Source organism: Crocodylus porosus, unplaced genomic scaffold, assembly GCF_001723895.1.
Source record: "Crocodylus porosus isolate Cpor-Errol unplaced genomic scaffold, CroPor_comp1, whole genome shotgun sequence".
Lineage (NCBI taxonomy): Eukaryota > Metazoa > Chordata > Crocodylia > Crocodylidae > Crocodylus > Crocodylus porosus.
The window spans coordinates 1,716,473-1,738,208 of NW_017728939.1; the positions used below are offsets into that span (position 1 = coordinate 1,716,473).

The 21,736-nt window shown below is 48.7% G+C and overlaps 1 protein-coding gene across 1 annotated transcript; it reads left to right on the top strand.

The window, feature by feature from the left end:
* Nucleotides 1–1,843: 1,843 nt before the first annotated feature.
* Nucleotides 1,844–21,684, top strand: SELENON (selenoprotein N). The gene is made up of 12 exons (XM_019547642.1): nucleotides 1,844–1,913; nucleotides 5,420–5,537; nucleotides 6,380–6,510; nucleotides 7,150–7,362; nucleotides 7,702–7,826; nucleotides 9,062–9,199; nucleotides 11,442–11,523; nucleotides 12,586–12,774; nucleotides 14,188–14,293; nucleotides 14,793–14,905; nucleotides 16,266–16,367; nucleotides 18,097–21,684. The coding sequence occupies exons 1-12, from the start codon at nucleotides 1,911–1,913 to the stop codon at nucleotides 18,265–18,267; spliced, it is 1,491 nt and encodes a 496-aa protein (XP_019403187.1). The 5' UTR covers nucleotides 1,844–1,910; the 3' UTR covers nucleotides 18,268–21,684.
* Nucleotides 21,685–21,736: the final 52 nt, after the last annotated feature.

Here is a 21,736-nt window from a genome sequence, read left to right on the forward strand (position 1 = left end):
CCAGGCCTCTCGCGGGCGAGAAGAGCCTGGCGCCCGTCCCACGTGCAGCGCGTCGACGCCAGGCGGGTGCGCGCGGGCTCCGGAAAAGTTGGCGGGGCGGGAAGCGAGCAGGATGAACCAGGGTCCCGTGAGGGCCCCGAGCGCAGGGGGCTCCTGGCACGCCCGGGACGGGTACCCCGAGGAGGCGGCGCCCACCGCGTCGGCGCGCCCCGAGCGCCCCTGGGCGGCCAGGGCTCCTTGGCTGGCTTGTATTCGGGCGGGTCTAATAAGAGACATCGGATTTGCCCAAAGAGCCTCGTCTGGCCAGGGCAAGAGCTGGCAAGCTGGAGACACGGGGGTGCTTTTCCGACAAGCCCCAATACCAGAGACCGCGGCCAGAAGGGTGAAGGCCTGCGCGGGCTCGAATTTCTTGGGCCAGCTTTCAAGGTGACCCGCAGAGGGCAAAATGGCCTTTGCATCCTCCCTTGCTGCTGTATTGTGTCTCTGGGAGGTAGCAGGTCTTCAGCGGATGTTTTCGAACACGAATTCAGGTCTGGAGCAGTGATTCTCAACCAGGGCGCTGCCAGGTCTTTTGAAGGGGGCCCTGAGAGGTGAGGAGAGGAGCCTGGACAGTCTCCGATCCCTCTTGCCAGACCTCTGCAAGGAAGTGCGCACCATCATGTAGAGATTAGTTCTTGAACTTGGGTGCTGCTCAGTTCACAAAAGTCACGGAGAGGTGCCTCGAGTCCAGCAAGGCTGGGAACGCCTGGCCTAGAGGGACTCTGCAGGCAGGAGCCGTGAGTGGTGCCAGGTGTGGGGAGACGGGGCGTGACTGCAGAACTACAGGACTTCCATCAAAAGGGGGAAATACGACAGTCGCGTAATAGGAGGATAGATTTTTTTTCCCCATCAAACCCATTAAAGTAGTTCTTATACGTATGCAACTTAGGTGACTTCTGCCATACTTGGGAGAAAGGATGTCTTTGATGAATGGAAAGTCAGAGAGTAATGAGTATCTTTGGGGCAGGCAAGACTCATGGGTGTGTCTTTGGACATCCAGGAAGGCTCCAGCAAAGGCCCATCTGTCTACGTGGTCCTGGGATTCCTCGGGGGCAAAATCCCTCTTTGAAATAGACCTTTTTAAGCCTTGAATGCAGAGCGCAAGAGGCCGAAACAGGGCACCACCCCGGTATGTGGAAGGATGTAACCCGCGAAGCTGAGTGCAGAGGGGACTGCTCTGTCCCTTCCTGCTTCAGTGGGACATGCAGAGAGGGTCGAAGAGGATTTCCACTCTGAACGTCTTTTCGGAGTCGCTTTGCATCAGACATAGCAGGTCTTACTCGCTGAATCCTTCAGGCAGAGGGACGATGGTGGAGACTGGGTCGGACGCAGCCAGAGATGAGCGTGATATCTGAGCAGCTGAGCGTTCATACTGGGGGGGAGGCTTTTTTTTTTTTTATCTTCCTTTTAGTCTGTTTAAAATGTCTTCATTTTCTCTTCCTTTAATAGCACCTTTTTACCTTAAATGACCAATAGAGGCTTGGGGGAGCCTCCAGCTGCTCCTGCTGTTTCATTTGAAGACTAGGGGAGCTCCATCTCTGCCTCAGGTTCTCCACCATCCATCAAAGGCAGTTATTATTTCTGATACTGCCTGTTTTTTTGAACCTTGAAAATAAATCTTGGTTCTTTTTTCTCTCTCTTTTTTGTTTTTGTTTTTTTGCATTCTGTAGAGAAGCAAAAAGGCACAAACCTGTCATGTCCATTCCCCCACCTTTTTTTTTTTTTTTTTTTTTAAAGGTTGTCTCTACTCTTCCTTTGGTTTCAGATTGTCAGGACTGGCTTGTGAGCTATATTGAAAGCCTTGGTAGCTTGCTCCTTCGTTGTTCTGGAGCATCGTCTCCAAGAGGGCTGAAGTGCTGTTCTATCCCTGGATGGTGAGGCCTCCTATGCTGTGTCTCTATTAGTATTTCTAATGGGACCAAGCTATCCCTATGCTGGTCAGATACCCCCTGGAAAAGCACCTGTCCAATCCCAGGTACTAGCTTTGCCGGAAGAGCAGCTATTTTAACCCGTCTCGTGGCAGGGAGTGCTTTTTGGAGCGGAGGGGTGCCCATTTGTACCCCAATGCCACATATGTGCGCCCCAGCTGGCTGATGGCATGTGACGCACGTGACACTATAGCCCTTCTCACAGGTCTCAACTCCCTTGGATTCTGCCCGGTTGTCGTTCAAAGAATGAATGCTTCTTTTAGGGGAAAAAACATGCAAGGGGCCCCAGGAATAGCCCAGGCTTTCCTTTGCACCCCAGCCGCAAAGAATCCCATAACACACCTGTAGGATCCTGAGTACAAATCAGCTTAACAGCATGCCAAGTGAAGGAGAGCAGGAGTAGCAGGGGGCACTGCCGGTAGCCTGGGACCGATTAGGTAATGCGTGTCCAGGTGATCTGAGCAAGCGGACCATGCCGCACAGGGTGAAGGAAGGTGAAACCCCCTTGCTGGTCCTCCCCAGTCGGACCTGGGAGGGACCGTCTTTCCTGAGTGCTTGACTAAGATGCACCAGCCAAGAACCAGAGAGGTTTTTGGTGCCAGCTGGAGAAGCAGGATGCCCCAGGCAGGCTCACCGCTAGCTGTGGTCCAAGTCTGACAGTACAGAAAAAGGCAGGGGGTGGGGACCCTACAAGCCTAGTACTGTATTCAAGTTGGGGAGTGGAAGGGATCTTTCCTGGCCCCCACAGCCTGGGATTAATACAATACAAACGGGGGAAACTGCTTGTCCCATTGGCAAACAATGAGATACCCCTCGGAGCATGCAGCTTGGGGAGGGCTCCCACCTCTCTATATTTATAAAGTCAGATTAAATTCTGGTGTCTGCAGCATCCGAACAGGCAGAAGCTGTGTTGTGTTGTGCCCATTGCAGCATGGGAACCAGAAAGGCTCTTCAGCCGTCGCTGTTGGCCCGGAGTCTCGTGAGGCCCAGATCAGTGAAATTTTTGACCTAATAAGTTCAAAGGGAAAACAAGACGGAAAGGCGCAGGGGCTGGCAGGGGTTCATCCAACTGGGGAATGCCTGCCCGGAGCTCCGCGGGTGCCATCTGCCCTTGTATGATGCTGTTTATGTTTAAGAGTTTCCCCAGCTCCTGGGTTAGCTCCCTGCCAGAAGCCGGTCATGCTGACTTGCAAGGTGGGGGCACGTTTGAAATGCCTGGTGTGTTTTTAGAAATACTTCCGAATGCAGTGAAACTGGCCCCGAGTTGGCTGCGCCGGTTGCAGGAGCTCGTGCGAGCCATGCCCGGACAGCACCGCAACACGTTGTGGTTGCCTGTTTGCGTGTAGCTGCACTGTGGGCCCTTCTACAGGGAATAAAGTCATGATCCTGTCTGGCAAAGCCCAGGATAGCTTCAGTACCTGGATTAATTCACTGCTCATTCCCCTTCCAATCCATCATTCCCTTATTAATATTCTAGCTCTGGCCCACCTTCTTCTCATGAAGGGGCCTTGACTGGCCCAGAGAGACCTGCCTGCCATGCTCTGTGAGTCCAAGTCACCAACTGGTGCTTTGCCAGTTGTTTGCCTTGCCGGGGGGGTTTCTTTCCTTCTCCCTTTTTCCCTCTACCCTGGAAGTCCCCGAGTGCTGCTTTGGCTGCACTTAACAGGAGCAAAGCCTTCCAGGCTGCATTAGCCATGTTTCAGGCTGGCAGACAGCAGATGGAAAATAAACGGGTTCAGGAGCTCTGGGGCTGCTAATGGTGCTGCAGGCAGTGGAGAATAAACAAAAGAATAAAGACTATTTATTCTGGGTCCTGGAGGCTTTGCTGGTGGGGACTTGGCCCCATCTGTCAGCATGGTCTTTGATGGGCGAGCCAGAGTCTGCTGCAGAGTGGCAAGGAGGATCAGGGCTGTCTGACCCTCTCCTTCCCTTCCCCATCTTATCTCCCCCTCTCCCCAGCATCCTGATGCTCTCCTTCTGCCTGTGTTTTGTCTCTCTTTTTCCCCCCGTGCTCTGAATGCAGTGGAGAGGAACGGGCTGGAAGAGCCATCTGTTTAGGTCTCTGCCAAGTGACAGTTGCATTTCGGTGGCACCTTCCACTGGAGATTCTCCGCATGTTTTTCTGAAATGAATTAGGCCTTGCACACTGCTCAGGGGAGGCCCGAGAGGGCTTGGCTCAGGACAGATGTGACTTTCAGTCATTTGGAAGGGGGGAAAGGAGTTACCTCTTGGACACATGAATTGGCTATTTTACATAATGGTTATTTCTCTCCAGGCCTGTATTGGAATAAGTGAAATGGCTGTAAATTCAAATGCTAACTCAAGTGGTTTGTGTCAGTGTGTGAACAGCCTATACCAGTATAATTTAATACCTGTGGCACTGTTATGTCTGTCCACACTCTTTGTGTCTCAGTGTGGGAAGTGAGGCACGGGGTGGTTGGACCTGCTCCCCCCCGAGGCTACGCGCTGTCTCACAGAGCAGAGGAAGGAACGTTTGAATTCTGACTTAACCTGGCAACATCCCTTCTTAGGGGCAAGGGACCGAAAGCTGTCATCCCACCCTGCTTTGCTTATGAGATCCTGGTTTGGTTCTAGATGGCCACCATTGACACCCAGGCTGTGAATGTTGTTGCGTTGTGGGCTTTTTATTCCTTTTCTACCAATGTACAAGGGCTCAATTAGTTTTCCCTTCACTTGTGTGAAGTGAGTCTTTCATTCAGATAATCACTGCCAAGCTCTGAATAGGATGTTGGGTAATTAAGGCAAGTCACCATACCCTGGGTAAGATGCCTAGCTATGAAAATAGTTCCCTGGCATTTGTGGGAACGCATGAATGAATGAACCGATTCTAGCAAGTTAAGAGCAGGTGGGGACTTGCTGTGGAGCAGCCGGTGTGTGCTAAATGTCCGTGCACCTGGTCTTACCCTATGTCAGATAAAAGTTAAGCCACAGTAACTTAGCTCTCAGTGAAACAGGGCAAAATTAGCATGGTTTACTTTCCCCTTCGCTTGCGGCAAGAACAGGCACACAGGTGATTAATGCACAGCAACTGCTAAATGCCCAAGCCCATTAACTCTCTGTAACTTGTTCATTTGCCCATGACCAACAGGGAGCCTACTACCTGCAAAACACTTTCTGTGACGGCCTCCACAATGCCTTCAGCAAGGGATGTTGGGGACAACTCCAAAAGAGAGGAGGGAAAAGCTAGAGCAAATGATTTGTTGTGAATTGTGCAGCCAGATTTAGTTTTAATACACTTCCGTCAACAGTTCCCAGACACTAATCTTTACTGTCAATAGAGCAAGGTATTGCCAGTGAGCATTCGTCTGTGCATTGGACAGCTCTGTTTGTAGTTGTTAAAGATGCACAGTAACTCTTGAGCTGGGGGGGCCTAAATGAATTTTGTAGAGCAGCTTGAATTAAGACTCTTTTGCCTCTTATTTCTCACCTAGGAGACAGCTTTGAAGGCTCTGGGAAATGAGGGCCTTTTTCTCTTCTCCTCCCTGGACACTAACAATGATCTGTACCTGAGCCCTGAGGAGTTCAAGCCAATAGCTGAGAAGTTAACGGGTAGGTATTGACCTTGAAAGGTCAGCTGTGCAGTGAAGTGGATGGACAGTGAGGATCTGAACATAACATGTATGCAGTGGCTTTCATTACGTTTTCTTTCCCTCCTGCCATTCAGGGGTTAACCTCTACAGTGAGAAGCCGCTAAGCTGTAAGTGTTTTTGGAAAGGCTTACGTGTCAGACACTGCTTTCACCAAGCACGGTCTTTGTCAGACTGATGCTCCCGGTGCTGGACTAGTAAAGCGCATAAGTTACTTTTGTCTGGAGCGTAAAAGGGATTTGGGGTGGGTGAAGGCAACTGATAGATACAGCTCAGCGCTGGTGAGGCCAAGCCCATTTGGGAGTCACTGGGCTCCATTCATATTTTGCTCTGCTTGCCTCTGATAGTGGTTGAGCAAGTGCCCGTTTGGAACCTGCATCCCTTTGTAACAAATGGTTCTCAGGGAAGCCAAACAGCTTGAAATATCATGGCGATAACACACGGGTGGGTTTAAACTACAGTGAAAATACCCAGTGTGTTTGATCCTGCTGTACTGAGCTGGCTGGAGTGTGTATATCGGCTCCTGGCTAGATGGAATCGGAATCAGACCAGCTCAGCTGGGTCATAGGCTTTATACTGCTCTCAGCTAAGGGGCAATTCTCCTTTAAAGCAAGTAACAGAGGCCTGTGCTATTTGAAGGAGGTGGATCTGAATTCTCTTAGGGCCACCGAATGCAGCAAAGCGACAGCTGTGAGGTTCTTGAATGAATTTGCTCCGATAGTAAACATATCATCATCTCATCATGGGTTGCAGGGGGTGGGGGAAGAAATAACCCAGCTGTTAAATGATTGTTGCTTTGTTTAGGTGTTACTTCTGTCTCTGAATACGAAGAGGAAGAGACACTGGATCCCAGTGGGGAGATGCTGTCTGTTGCTGCTAAATTCCAGCCCTTGCTCATGGAAACGATGACGAAGAGCAAAGACGGTTTTCTAGGAGTAAGTGCACAGGATGCATGTGAATCGGTTTCTCACCAGCACCCATGCAGCTGGCTCTGGACATTGGAATAACCTCAACACGAATATACTGTGTTTGTTTTTAGGGTGGTTCTTTCTATGACCAGGGATCAGACTAAGCCAGAGGCCATTGGCACATTATTTTGGCACTTTTGCTAGTGACCTCACAAGGTTTTGCAGTACCTTCCCCTTTTTTATACTATGTACGTACTTCCAAAGCTTATGCACTGAAGAGGAACCTCCCATGTGTGGCCTGGGCATAATACTCTCAGCTGGAATTTGCAAAACTGAAGCTTCAGCTCTGAAAAGTCCCCTTTCTCAGAGGGGGCGGTTACACTCCAGACACCGTGTTTATATATGGCCATTTCTATGCTGCTCATCACTATGATGAGGCTAGCTGTTTTATTTTATTACTAGTTATTTTGTCAGAAACTTCCAGCTGCAGTGGAATTGCTAAGAAGCCCTTGATTGTAGGCAAAGTTTTGGATAGACTCTGCTTCCCTTCTCCAGACAGCTGACCCCTGTGCACCAGTTTGTATCCATCAGCATTGCATATGGCAAAACTCTTCAAATCCTCCTGCGTCCTCTTCAGCTGTTCTGATGCTCTTGTTGCGTTTGCAGATCTCTCACGTTGCTCTGTCTGGGCTCCAGAACTGGACTGCCCCAGCGGCCCCGGTGAACATGATGTTTGCCAGGCAGTTCAAAGCTTTTCTCCCTCCAAAGAATAAGTTGGAACTCGGTGATCCCTGGTGGATTATCCCTAGTGAATTGAACATCTTCACTGGGTACCTTTCTAACAACCGGTTTTACCCTCCAGCCCCCAAGGGCAAAGAGGTAAGAACGCCACCTTCTCCGAATCACAGTCTGCCTTCTTACCCAGGGGAGGTGCATGGCACGGGGGCTCTTCTGTGGTGTTGAACCTTGTGCTTTTCATGTATGTTTTTTTAAGAGCTCTGGAAGTGCAGAGTGTATAGAAGAATTATTAAATACACTTAGCCAGATTTTGAACGTGCCAGGGAGAAGTGTAAGATGAGACATCTCAGTCAGATCTAAATTGTCTCGATTGTTTAATCCTCCTGGCTGTCTAAATGGGTAGGTTTTGAGCTCTGCTTAGCAGAAATGTGTGTTACAGGTGACTGGTCTCACGTCTGTTGTCTTTGATTCTCTCCACAGATCATAATCCACAAACTCTTGAGCATGTTCCATCCACGTCCGTTTGTAAAGACCCGCTTTGCGCCTCAAGGCGCTGTGGCCTGCATCCAGGCAAGCAGTGAGTTTTACTATACCATAGCATTCAGGTAAGAACTCCCAGGGGCTGCAGGTGTGTGCAGGGGGAGGGAAGGAGGGCAGAAGAGGCAGGGGTGTTAACTAGGAGGATAGGGCATGTTTTCAGTTAGATCTACATCATTCTTCTTTTTAGACCAAGTCCCCTTTCCCCATCAAATCAGAATGGAAGTGACAGATTTGAGGATTATAAATTTCTCAAATGTTAGTTTTTGTAACTCATCTGTGGGGTAGAAGAAGGGTGTGAAAGGACTTGGCAAGTAAAAAGGTCTTGACCTCATCCTCTAGACAGCCAGAGACTAGGGGAAGGGAGAAGGCAGGAGGCTTAAAGAAGCCAACCTGGCAGCAGGTGCTGGTGTACTTGAATGCACCCCAGAAGCTGAGTGAGTTCAGGGTTGGGCTGTGTGTTCACACACCCTCCTTGCTACCCTATATGTGGAGCTGATGAGGAGATAGACCACTCTCCCAAGGCCAGTCTTGCAGGAAGTGGCTGTTAATGTGCGTTACTCCCTTGATTCCTGTAGATGGTGCCCATGGGCCTTTGTACACGCCACAAAATTGGTCTTTAAAGCTGCTTAAAAGCCCTTATGCACCGCTTTAATGGCGTTGCTGTTTACACTGTCGGGAGAGTATTACGCATTAATGGCCCTGCTGTTTATACTGTCAGTGGCGTATTGCGCATTAAATGACTTTTTGGGATGTAGCAAAATAAAACACCTCCGAGAGGCAGATAAGGGTCAGGCCTGACCCTTGTGTACACATCACGGGGGTTTACTTTGGCTTAATTCTCCCTAAATTGAAGCGGTGTTCTTAAAAACCCATCGCTTCAATTCAGGGAGAATTAAACTGAAGTAGACCCCTACAGTGTGTACAAGCAGCCCATGCTCCTAACTGTGTAGGAACTGTTGCCCTGTAAGCAAATCCACAAGACTTAGCAACCTCCCCTTTCCCTCTGGTGATGGCCTGAACTGAAAGGGGAAGGTCTGGTCAGTCACAGGGTGTAGCAGTGCTGTAAGGATAATGCTGCTTAGGAGCATCTGGCTCCTCAAACAGCTTTATGCTGCATACGGTTCTTTTCTTGTCTGTGCTGTGTAGGGCCTTGAATGGCTTTTTTCACCTTACTGTCTGCCTTTCAGAAGTGCAGCACGTGACGTGACAACCAGCAGTCATGTCGACTTTGCTTTCTCCTCCCCGTGGTCCCTTGGCCATAGCTGGAGCACGCAGGCTCACTGCTGTTTTCCCATTTCAGGATTCATGCTGAGTTCCAGTTGAATGAGCCTCCAGATTTCCCTTTCTGGTTCTCCCCTGGCCAGTTCACAGGACACGTCATCCTCTCCAAAGATTCTTCCCATGTTCGAGAGTTCAAGCTCTTTGTCCCAAACAACAGGTACAGGCATTCTTCCTTGTTTATACACTGAGGAGAGACCTGAGATGTGTTACAGCGTGGAACAGGAGTGAGAGCCAAGGGGATCTGTGATTTCCCCCTGCTCCATGCTGTGTGTGCATGTCACAACTAGGGAGTGTTACCTGGCATTTACGGTGACATCTCTTGCCTGAAGGTATCCGAGTGTATTGATTGCTCAAACCAACCTCTCCATTCCCAACTTATGCACAGGGGAGACAAGTGACTCACCCAGACTTGCAGATGAACATGTCAGAAGGAGGTTGAACTCGGGAGACCAAGTTCACTGTGCCAAGCTTTGATCCTAGGGAATGCTATCCTACCTGCACACAATGCATCCTTTACCACTTGACTGGACATTCAAAAAATAGATTTACTTTTTGAGCTCTAAACATAGTAAGGGAGGAGAACTCCTTTGAGATTGGAGTGTACACTCTGGACCCATGGATTCTGAAGCTCACCAGCTTGGACTGACTTCTTTCCCCACCCTTATCAAGTCAGCACTGGTGAGGCCACATCTGGAGTACTGTGTCCAGTTTTGGGCCCCCCAATACAGAAAGGATGTGGACACATTGGAGAGAGTCCAGCGGAGGGCTACAAAAATGGTTCAAGGGCTAGGGCACAGGACTTATGAGGAGAGGGAACTGGGCTGATTTAGTCTGGAGAAGAGAAGACTGAGGGGGATTTAATAGCAGCCTTCAGCTACCTGAAGTGGGGTTCAAAAGAGGATGGAGCAGGACTGTTCTCGGTGGCAGATGACAGAACAAGGAGCAATGGGCTCAAGTTGCAGCAAGGGAAGTTGAGGTTAGAGATTAGGAAGAACTTTCTCACTAGGAGGGTAGTAAAGTACTGGAACAAGCTACCCAGAGAGGCTATGAAATCTCCATCCTTGAAGGTTTTTAAGACCTGGCTAGACAAAGCCTTGGCTGGAATGATCTAGTTGGGAATGGCCCTACTTTGAGCAGGGGGTTGGACTAGACGTTACGTCCTGAAGTCCCTTCCAACCTTCATTATCTGTGGTTGTGTCACTTTATCTCCCGTGCTTGTTTGGTTTTTTTTTCTGCTTTTTGATTTTTTTAAAAACCCACAAACAACACCACTCAGCTTACTTTACCTGTGTGCAAGGCTTAATTACTGTTTGTAAAGCATTCAAAGAACTCCAGATAAAAAAACGTCAGATGCACATTGGCCTCTTTAATTGTGCTCTTGCAAACCTGCATTCACAGTGAATGTCTGGCCAGCTTCTCTTGAATGAGTTCCAGAGAAGGCTCAGCCTGCAATTTGAGATCAGGCAGCAGCTATAACTTGCAAATGCAGAAGGCAGCAGGATCATTTCCAGGTCCAGAAGAACCATCAGATGTTCGTGTTGTATTAGACACCTCCTGATGTTTCACATTTTGTGATAAGCCCTTTGAAAGTCCAAATGAAACCAGCTCCACTGTTATCCATAAAACTGAGGAACACATTATTGCAGTAGCAACATGTTTTTAACAGAGCCATGGAGAACTCTCTGCCAGCCAGAGCTTTGAATAGACTGAACACATATGCTCGCATTTACCATAGCGAGCTGGTTCTGTTGCAGCTTAGAAGGTGGCAGGAAAGGGGGGTTTCTCCACCTGTGTCTTGGCACCTCGGGGTTCACAGGAGCCTGACTCATCTGCTTTGAAATGCAAAGCTAACAAGATTTCCAAGGCTAGTATTCAGCATGTGTAGATTTATGCTCTCTGGGAAGCAGCTGGCAGCATTACAAGGGATAAAAAGCTAAATTCTCACTCAAACCGTCATGGGCCAAGACCGTTCTGTTGGAATGTTCCCCAGGCAACTTGCAGCTCTGCCTGCACATTTGTTCCAGGAGTTTTTAGCTAGTACAAAAAAGTAACGTGCAGCAGGGATGGGATTTGCAGTCTCAGGGATTGGGAAGGACGCTTCCCTCCCCTGTCCAAAAACTCCACGCACCCTTAACTGCTTGCGTGAGTCCTGCTGCTCTTCTGGACAATCCTTCAATGAGGTCCATTATTTATAGAGCTCTGTGGAAGCCTGCCGGCTCACTTCCATGGAGCTCTACATAGAATTGGCTCTTGGGATCTGGGACGCAGGCTTGGATCCAACTGAGGGACGGTGGCTGTTCCTCAGGTTCTCGTATCTTAAATGACTCCTGTGATTGAGAGCTTTTCATGCACGGTTCTTAGACATGGCTTATTGTAAATGTGCTGGTCTCTTCTTCCAGGTCCCTAAACGTTGACATGGAATGGCTGTATGGGGCGAGCGAAAGCAGCAACATGGAGGTGGACATTGGTTACCTCCCTCAGGTTGGTAGCAATGTACTTGGCTGTATGTGCACACTTGTGACTCACCAGAATATATCCCATGGCAGCCCTGTAGCACTCGCTTCTGCTGTTGCTGCCAGGGCTGCTAGCACTCCCCTTGAGTGCTTGGACGTGAGCCTAATGTTCCCAGCTTGCCCGCAGAGCACCGTACAGAGACACTGCCCATGGCTGCCAACTCTCCTAACTGGTATTGTGATATGTGGTACTTTTGTCTCTGAGTCAGAGCTCCAGGAGTCATGTGATTTATGTAAGATCTTGGCTTTCATTAAAAATTAAAGTTAATTTCTGGCTTGGGTGGCTTTGGAATAATTCGGGAGCCTGTGTGCTGAAGACTTACAGCCCTGAGGGGAAATAAAAAAGTACATCATGCATTTGGCTTTTAGACATCCCCAGTTCTTTTTAAATGATATCTCATAACTCAGGGACAGGGGACCTACTGCATGATGTTTTTTCTTAATGTCTTGGGATTGGCAATACCGTTTCTCTTAGATCTTCTTTAATAACTAAAAATAAGGCTCATGACAGATCTCCCAAATCACTTAAGATAGACCACGCACTATAAACACAGCCTGGCCACTGCTTTCAGTAGAGAAGCTCGGTAACAGCCTTCCTATTTGCAGCTGCCCATAAAACTGCTTCACTGCCAGGGTGAATAGAGAAACATCTGTATAGTACTGCAAGTATGGCAAGTCCCAGAGAAGAGCTTGGGCATCTGGTGCCCTCAAATGTAAAATCTCCATGCTAAATCTTTGTAGGGGTAGCATCTCCGCTTTTCCAATCCAAACCAGTGCAACGCTGTGAGCGGTACAGAAATGTGGAGTTGGGGGAAATGTTTCAAATGTGTGCATGTCAATGGATTAAGCAGGGCTTGAGTGAACACTAAGAGGTGGTGTGCATGTTCTTTGCAGACAGATACCCTTGTACGTGTACGTGTGCACATGCATGCACATCTGGGTGTCTGGGAATGGGTTTGAAGGTGGCGGGGCAGAGGGAAATTGGGGATGGTGCCTCTTCTAGGGACTGAGCTCTTTGCTCCTGTTGTAGATGGAGTTAGAATCAATGGGGCCATCCATCCCTTCTGTGATTCACGATGAAAATGGAAATGTGATTGACAGCAGAGATCCCACGGGGGAGCCCATCCAGTTTGTGTTTGAAGAGATAACTTGGCAGCAGAAAATCGCTTGGGAGGAAGCAGCTCAGAAGCTGGAAGTTGCCATGTATCCATTTAAGAAAGTAAGCAAAGCGCCTGCCCTGTTTCTTCTCCCGGGTGTGGTTCAGAGAGAAAAAGAGAACTGTACTGAGATGCTCTAGTCATCCTGAGGCCCAATAAAAGCTGTAGAGCTGTAGCTGGCTTAAGAGAGAAATGCCGAGGGACCCCACACAGTGCGTTGACTGTGTGTTGTAGCGCTTGACTTGAGCTTGGCAAAGCTGGACTGAGTGCAGTGAGGTTGGTCTGTGGTGTCTTTGCTCTAGAGATGAGGAATCAGAAGCTCAGAGAGGTCGGTCATCCAGGGTCACCGGGAGGCGGGGATGGAGCTCAGATCTCTCATGGCTCGGGCTCGTTTAAGTGCAAGCTCATCTCGCCTTGCTCTTATCAGTCACCATTGATGCTATTTTGTAAGAGGCCGATAATGATGGTGCTTGAAAAATGGCTTCCCTTCAGTCTCAGCTGAACCTTGGGATTGTGCTTTTCTTATTGGCAGGCACCACATGAGCTGCTCATGGCTCAGCATCTCCAAATGAAAAGTGTGTTTGTGGCACTGGGTGACCCAAGTGATTTAATAACCCAGCAGCCATAAGAGCAAGTTGCTCCTCTGCAGCTGAGTGAAAGGAAGCACAAGCCCAGCCCTGGAACGGGATCTCCTCTGGGATGAGTATTTCTGTGAGCTGCCAAGGCACTAATAAAGTTTAGCTGCTTTGAGTGATTGGAGCCACCTCTCTGCAGCATCTTTTCTAATAAACAGGATCAACTTTTCTGGGCCTGTGAGCAAGCTGAGCTGGACAAACCCCTACCTAGTGCACACACGTGTAATGGCATATGTCCTCTGCATTCCTGTCAGGGTCTTTGGAAATCTCCCCAGAGTTGAAGCCGTTTGCCGTTCTGTAGGGCAACTGCATAAATCTCAGATCTTTCTCAGACAAATTGTGCTTCGTGCCAGGGAACAGTGTATCTGACCTGCCCAGCCCCAGGCTTAGCACATACCTTTCTCCTGGTCATGTTCACCAGAGGATCCCCTCACACTCTCTAAAGTCAGTGAATGCACCATCTCGTTTGTCTGGAGCCTGGCAGGAGGGAAGTGCTCTCGTCTTATCTTGGACATGGGAGAGGCACAGAGAGAAGTGATGCAGAGCAGGTCAGTGGGAGAGCTGCAAACAGGCCCCCGGAGTCCTGGGTCCCAGTCACTTGCAAGACTGGGCTCTGAATGGCAGCGAGGGGGGCAGTGGGGCAGAGAGGATTATTGTCCTGGAAATGCCGAGGTTTAGTTGCTGTGCATTGAACCCGTGGAGGTGCACAGCTGGGTTTACATGCTGGTTCGGTTTGCATTGTGTGACACACATTGGGGCAGGCCCAGCTGTTCTGAACCTTGCTCTGTGTTTGTTGGGTTGCTTTGGTGTCGGGTTTTCAAACCTCTGCCCTACTTCCAGGTTTCGTACCTGCCCTTTACACAAGCCTTTGAGAGAGCAAAAGCTGAGAACAAGCTGGTGCACTCCATCCTGCTGTGGGGCGCGCTGGACGACCAGTCCTGCTGAGGTGAGGAGCTGCCACCTTGGCTCTCTTTAAGGGGAGGTTCAGGGGATGCTACATGAGCAGCCAAGCCCCCTGCCCTTCCCAAGTAGGAATGCCTTGTCCAGGCTTCTCCAGGCAGTCGGGATCACTGGGAAAATGAACCGCAGTTGGCTGAGGTGATGCTGTGCTGGTGAGAACAGGTTGCATTAGAGTCACTGCCCAGCCCAGAGCCCTGCAGCACAGATGCATCTCTGCAGCGGGCCCAACCCACCGCAGATTGCAGTACCCTGAGCCTCAGGAAAGGTCTTGGCCTTGCATCTTGGTGGCGGGGAGCCATCTTTGCTTTCCTGTAGGCTTACAGAGCCTATCGCATTCTCCAGCCTGTTCCCATGCACTGCTCCCCAGCCACCAGATTGGACCAATGTAGCATCTAGAGCAGTGACCCCCAGAGCGCTTGCATTCAAGACCCCCTGTTGCAGCATTGGGGGGCTGCTGGGACAATCAGTCTGTCTGTCTCTGGCAGGTTCGGGGCGGACTCTCCGGGAGACAGTCCTGGAAAGTTCGCCCATCCTCGCTTTGCTGAATGAGAGCTTTGTCAGCAGCTGGTCACTAGTGAAGGAGCTAGAGGACTTGCAGGTAAGTGGTGTCCTGTCTGACTTCTGTGCCAATATGACTGGTAAAGGCAGTTGCTTAACACCCCTGGGACCAGGCGGTGCTGAGGATGGGGTCTCTGGGGGGCCCTGGCTTTGTTCCCCACTTTCTGGGCACCCCTAGACATCTGGTCTCTGTGTCCAAGGTTCCCAGGATCTAGGTCTCCCATGTGTTTGAGATGCCCCAGAGCATCTACACTGCCCCACTGCCAGGTTTGGCACACGTGAGCCGGCAGGGGGCACTCAAACGTGCTCCACAGCAGCGAGGGTGCAGCGTAGACACTCCCTGTGCCTTGGTTTCCTATTAGTAAACCAGAGGCGACGGCACTCCAGTATCCCAGCTGCATTCAAGGTTGTGGTGAAGCACTCGGCCACCTGGCTCCCTTGTGCTACGTACACAGGCCAGCACTGCTTGTGTGGCACTGGCTTCCCTGCCTGCGTTCCTGCCTCCTCGCCCCACTAATGGTAGCTTTTGCATAGAAATCCTAACAGCTGTGCATGAGGGGTGAACATAATAGATCGGAGTGGCGAATAAAATGCTGGCAGGTGGCTGGATGAGCTGGGGATGTGCTGCCTCTCTTCTCCTGGCTGAGGGCAGAAGATGCCATTGCTGGGGCAGAAGGGAGTTGAATTTCTGTCCACTCTCTAGCAGGATAATGTCCACCTGTGCTGCTACCAGCACCTGGCCTGGCTAGAGACAGAGCTCTTCCAGGGATGGGGTGGTCTTCTCAGCTTGCTGCTCAGCCAGAAGCCTTTCCTTGAGATGCACACTGTGTGCAGTCTGTGGCGTTCCCAGTCTGGCACCTTTTGGTAGAATAAAGACAATGCACAGATGGAGGCAAACTGAGGCGGCAGCTCAAGAATCCTCCTTTGGTCAGAGATACAGTGCCTGCAAAACCCCCCAGAAAGGGAGCTTCGCCTGCTTAGCACTGGCATTTTTCTCTGCCTGCTCCCCCCAGTGTTGTGAGCTAGGAAGTGTCAGCTTAATTTGGAGTGCCCTGGCTTGCCAGATCTTTAGTGGATCACAAATGTTGATTGTTTCCTAGCCCTGACCATTGATCCAGACATCAGTGGGTCATAGAGATTTAATTCCCTCGAGAAAGCATACTGGATACATCTGCCATCGGACCTTTGCCAGCATCAATGTGACTGCAGGGGGTGCCATGGTAATGAACATCGGGGTGCCCCGATTGAGAGAGCCAGTAGGCCAGCATTGCATGCAGAACAGGTCCAGCTTTTCAGTCCTGTTCCCTCCCGTGTTTTCATGTGTATGTTGCATTTGCTCCCCCTTTCTCTATCTTGCTGGTCTTTAGCACATAATGCCCTTCTGGGGTCCTTTTTTACAGACCAAGAGAGAGAATGAATTCTACAGGAAGCTAGCAGAGCTGCACCTAGAGAAATACAACTTCCCTGTGGAGATGATGATCTGCCTTCCCAATGGAACAGTGGTACGTCAGCCACCCTCTGTCCTGGGTCTCTTGCTTTCCCATCCATGACCCACTTCCTTCGCATTCAGTCTTTTATCTCTCAGCAGATCCTGCGGAGTCTTGGGTGCCTAGATAGCACCTGGCATTGCAGAGTTTTTCTTGCTTTAAAATATATATAATCAGACTTAGTGGGATAAATAGCAGGAGTTTGGAGTGGAATAAGCCTCTGCTGACATGAGCCATTAGAGCTGCTTATAGTTACACAAGGAGAAATGCTGAGCCCTTACAAAGCCCTTATTGTTTTCCAAGAACCTGAGTGAAGGCTGAAGATGAACGTTTGCCAAGATGCAGTTTCAACTGTCTGCAAAGCCCCCAGCTCTGCTCTTGGCAATACCAAACAAATAAATATGATTCCATTTTATAGATGAGGACCCTGAAGCATAGATCTGTTCTTGCTGTCAAAATCAGGATCTGGATGCGTGAGTCCCTGCTCACCCCTCCCTCTCCAGCTCTCTGTGTCTGGGTTTGAAACGATCTGTCACACCCTGGCTGAGTGCCCGCTAATGGGTATTCCTCAGGCTGTGCTAAATTATGCTGTGATCTTTGGTTCCCTGTACTGGGCAGAGTTTCGAGGCTGGCCCTCTGGGTGTGCTTTCAGTGTGCTTGTCTCTCCAGCCGCCCCTTCTCAGAGATGGGACTTAACAATCAAGCTGGAACTTAGTGTTAGCTCCTCCACACCTCCCCAGAATGGCACCAAACCTGTGGACCCTCCACATTTCTGCCTTATCCTTCAAGGGCTTTGTGACAGGCACAGCTCCAAAGTGCTGCAGACAAACTCTGTGAGGGAATCTATGGCAGAATAACCCAAACCCAGATCCTGCCTCCTTGCCTTTACCTCTCTTCAGAGCTCTCTAGATTGTAGTCAGCATCTTCCAGGGAGCCCATTACAACCAATAGTTTCAGCCCCAACCTGCCATCAGGCTCCAATCTCAGGTCAGTGTGGCAGACTCCTTTTCTTACTCACAGCAGGTTCCAGCACTTTAATCCTTCCCCACCCCCTGTCTGGGTTGATCTTAGTCATTAGTAGGTCAGCAGACTGACTCCATTGTGCCCCCTTGGACTGGAGAAGTGCAGCAGAGGCAACAGCATTTGATGCTTGTTTTGCTCCAGCTAAGTGTGGGTGACAGTGCTGTCTACACCTACTGTCTGCCTCTCTCCATGGGTGTCTCCTGTCAGGACAGCACTAACTCCTTGCAGCCTAGTAGTGCACGCATGATGGGAACCAGACAGAGGTGCATGTAATCCTTGCAAAATGAAAGGGATGCTTTGTTCCTAATGCCCTCTCTAAGGAGCCTCTCAATAACAGAGTGTGTTTGAGGGTGCTGGCTCCTGTGCACAAGGACTCTTGTATAATCCTACCCCTCCTGTCTGTGGCTGAACATTGCTTTTAAAAGCACTGGGTAATGCCAGCTGCCACTGAAATCGATGGAGCTGCAGGTGCTTAGCGGTGTTGGAAAGCAGGCCATTAATCTCTCATGGCTTCACCCCATCTGTAAAATGGAAGCCCTGTTTCCTGTTTCTCAAAGGCATAATTCACTAGCAACTGCAAAGCACTTTGAGGTCTTTGGACTTAGTGAAGGGCATAAGTATGTTGTTCACCTGGTTATCGGCTAATCCATTGACTGGTGAACTGCCCTTACAGTGGTGGTTGTTTAAACTGTGTCTTTCTGTGGCATGCTTCCTTCCTCAGATTCACCACATCAATGCCAACTACTTCCTGGATATTACTTCTATGAAGCCTGAAGAAGTTGAGAGCAGTGTCTTCAGTTTCTCAACCAATTTTGAAGATCCTTCTACTGCGACCTACCTCCAGTTCCTGAAGGAGGGACTGCGCAGAGCAAAACCCTTCTTGCAGACTTAAAAAAAAAAAAAAAAAAAGGAGCAAGTCTAACTTTGGGAATTGTTAGAGCTTGGTTTTTGGCTAAGGTGGTTCTTCCTCCTCTGTGGAGTAAACACGGTGTGGATACTGAAATGCAGAAGATTCTAGGATGGCAGCCTTGAACTGAATGGTAGGGTTGTAGATTTTAGAACAGAATCATTTAAAAGGTTTTAATTTCTCTTTTTACATAACTTCCCCTTGCGAGTTTAGGAAACTTCTAGAGGAGCTAAAACACCTTAATTTATAAGCCTTTTGTGCATGTGTGTCACAGTCTGTATTACCACCCCTTTCTTTTGCTTAATCTTTACTCCAGAAGTTATGTCTGGTAGCACTCATGCTGTAACTATCCCGAGCGAAGACTTCAAACACTTGTTCTCCAGGGCCTGACTTCCTTACCCACCGTCCATACAACACTTGTACATGTCATGTGCTACTCTCTATGGACAAGGGTTGCAGAACTGAGCTGCCCGCATATGATACTTTCTACAAACATTTAGCATTTGGTAATGGTTCTCCTTGCTTCTGGAGCAGTTCAAATGAGTTGACTCTGATCTACAAATCATTGTGTAGTCTGGGTCCTGGCCTTTTTTTAAGGATCTCTGTATTTCCACATCTCTCAGCGAGGGCATCAGATAGCTGCTTAGATCAGTTTGGTGTGCCGTAAGACCTCTGTCAGGCTCTCACCTGAGAGGGAGATCATAGAGTCGACCTGGTGGAACTGGCAGTGGGAAATTTGTCATCAAAATATGTTTTCAGTGTTGTCCTGAGAGCCTTCAAACACTGAGACATCCTAACTTGATTCCCAGGTATTATTCATCCAGAAGACTTTGCATGTTGTATATAGCTGTACCTTGCTACCATCCATACTTTACATCTTGCATGTTTTATGTTTCCAAGTCCACTGAACAACTGAACTCATCAGCTGCAAAAGATTTATTAGAAAGAGAGGGTTGAGTATCTGTCTCACACGTTAGCTGCTATAGAAATGAAGTGTTTTTTCCCCGGACATCTTTGAGAACTGCACACAAGATTTTTTCCAAGGGTGAAGAATGAAGGAGAATTTGCCATCAAACTGTTGGTGATCCTTCTTCTCTAACAGTCTTCAATGGCTGCTCTTATTTGATCCTGCAGCCAAGAACTTGTATAAACATAAATTAATTAAAAAGATGGAGATGTCCTTTAGATAGCAAAATCCTATTACAGTCCATGGATATAACTATTGATTACTTGTTTTATCATCCCCTTGAACACTTACTGTCCTGTCACTGGGTCAGACAGAATCAGTGGTAAACAATCAAAGCAGCCAGTTGCCACAGCCAAATAACAGGGCTGGTGATGCTTTTTTTTTCCCCCCTGCTCAGTGAAGCACAACTTAATCTGAAATGCACTCAGCGGACCAAACAAGATGAACAGCCCCCAAGGCTCCTGTGCTGTTTGGGATTCTTGTTTTCCTTCCTTCATGGGATGCATACTTCAGATTAAAAAACCAATCTGGTAGAGAGGTCTTTGTCCCAGGTCTGCTGTACTGCAGTGATTCGCAACCAAGGTATCTGGGCACCTTTGAAGAGTGCCACTGAGATGTGAGGAGATAAGCAGAGAGGCTCAGACTTTTCCCAGACTGCCCACTCCCCTGGTCCTACTGCCTAGCCCCTCTACAAGAAGGCATGCCCTGTAATAAATCAGTTTTTTTAAACAGGGTGCAGCTCAGTTCACAAAAGTTGTTAATAGGGGTGCCCTGAGTCTAAAAAGGTTGAGAACCACTGCTGTAGTGTGTTAAATAACCGTTGGGGTGTTTCTCAGTATTAGCTTTATAACTGTGTGTCGACCCTGTTCTGCAGGCCTCTGAAATGGTAGAAGGAAGTCACAGGATCAGGTCTGGCAGGTTTTTGACTGGCAATTGTGCCAATTATCAGTGTTTGTAAACAGTGTTATTGCCTCAAAGCAAAATCCGATCCTGACAATGCAAATCACTTTAGCTATTGATACTGTGAACCAGGCAAGCACTTGGTAGCTCTTATGCTAAAGGGGCTGTAGTTGCTCAAACTGGGAATTTCAGGCTATCTAATTCCCTTAGCCTTTGTTTCAGTTCAACCTTTCGGGTTTTACAGAACTTCGTTGGAAGCATTTTCATGGTTTATTTTTTCCCCCTCAATTCAAATAAGGGTGGGTTTTAGACTTCAGACCATTCCCTGTGTAAATATTACCATCCCAAGGAATTAATTCCACACTTCTGTTTTGGTGCTGCAAACCAGGACAGAAGGAAGTGCAGGGCCACGTCTGAACAAGCAGAGATTGTTTTAATCTTCTCCATGTGAAAACGCATTTAATGAAAGGAGAGATGATCCAGGGCTTTGTCATCAGTGACTGATGTTAAATCCTGAGAGAAGTACCCATAGTCCGAGTTTTTAAGTCTGCATTTTGCTGCCTGTCTCACTAGTGCTCATTTGAAGCAGGGGTAGCCATCAGTCAGTGCGATCATGTCAGGGCTGCATCCCAGTGTGATGGTAAATCACTTAATGCCTGTGTTCTACCCACTGCTGCGCTACAGTATCACCAGGCACCTCTGGAAAGTAACCGTAAGTCATCAGGGAGCAGTGCTGGCAACTCCAGGATACACTTAGTGAGCAAAACCTTACATGTAGGGTGTACAAGCTTTTGGGTTGACAAAAGGTAGTCAGTTCCCAAAACATTCCCTTTGAATTAGGACCAAAAAAAAATAGTTCTATGGTGACCTGAATGGCTGTTTTACATTGCTACATCTCCCTCTAGTGTCCCCAAATGCCAATTTTTTCCACAAAAATGTGTCACTTCACTACAAGTGTAAGCATTTCAGGATGGCTTTTGTTTCAGAAATGGACAGAATTATTCCAGCAGTTTGGACTGTTCAGTGGGTCTCAACAGAGCAGGAAGGAAGTGTTTCTGCTATTAATCTTCTAACAGTAAAGCTACCGGAAAGACCTAATCACTGTTCACTTAACTGCTGGGTAACAGTTGATCTAGTTGCGAGAGGTGAAGCCGTGTTTTACACTTTTTTAATATGCACCGAACACTTTTTCATATTTTTGCTACATCATTCATAGGGTTTTATAGGCTGTTTTAGTACCACTGAAGAGGAGGAAGGCAGAGAAGTTTTCCCCCACACCCACCCCATCAGCTGTTCTTCATGATGGTCTGACCTTAAATCACGAACGGGTCAGGCCTGATGTTTGACAGCTGTACATTAGGAGAAAAACATCTTGTACCCTCCTCTTCTGGGGCTCTTTGGATCACTGTGTTTATAGTTGATTTTCCTTGAGAGGCGGCTGTTCTCTTGCTGCGGGGGTGTCACAGCTCTTTTATACTCTCACACACCGAGAATTCGGGGTCACAAAATAAACGGAGTACCTAGTAAGTTTCAAACAAGCGCAAGGTGGTTCTTTTTTGCATGGCGTTGCTGAACGGGCAGGACTCG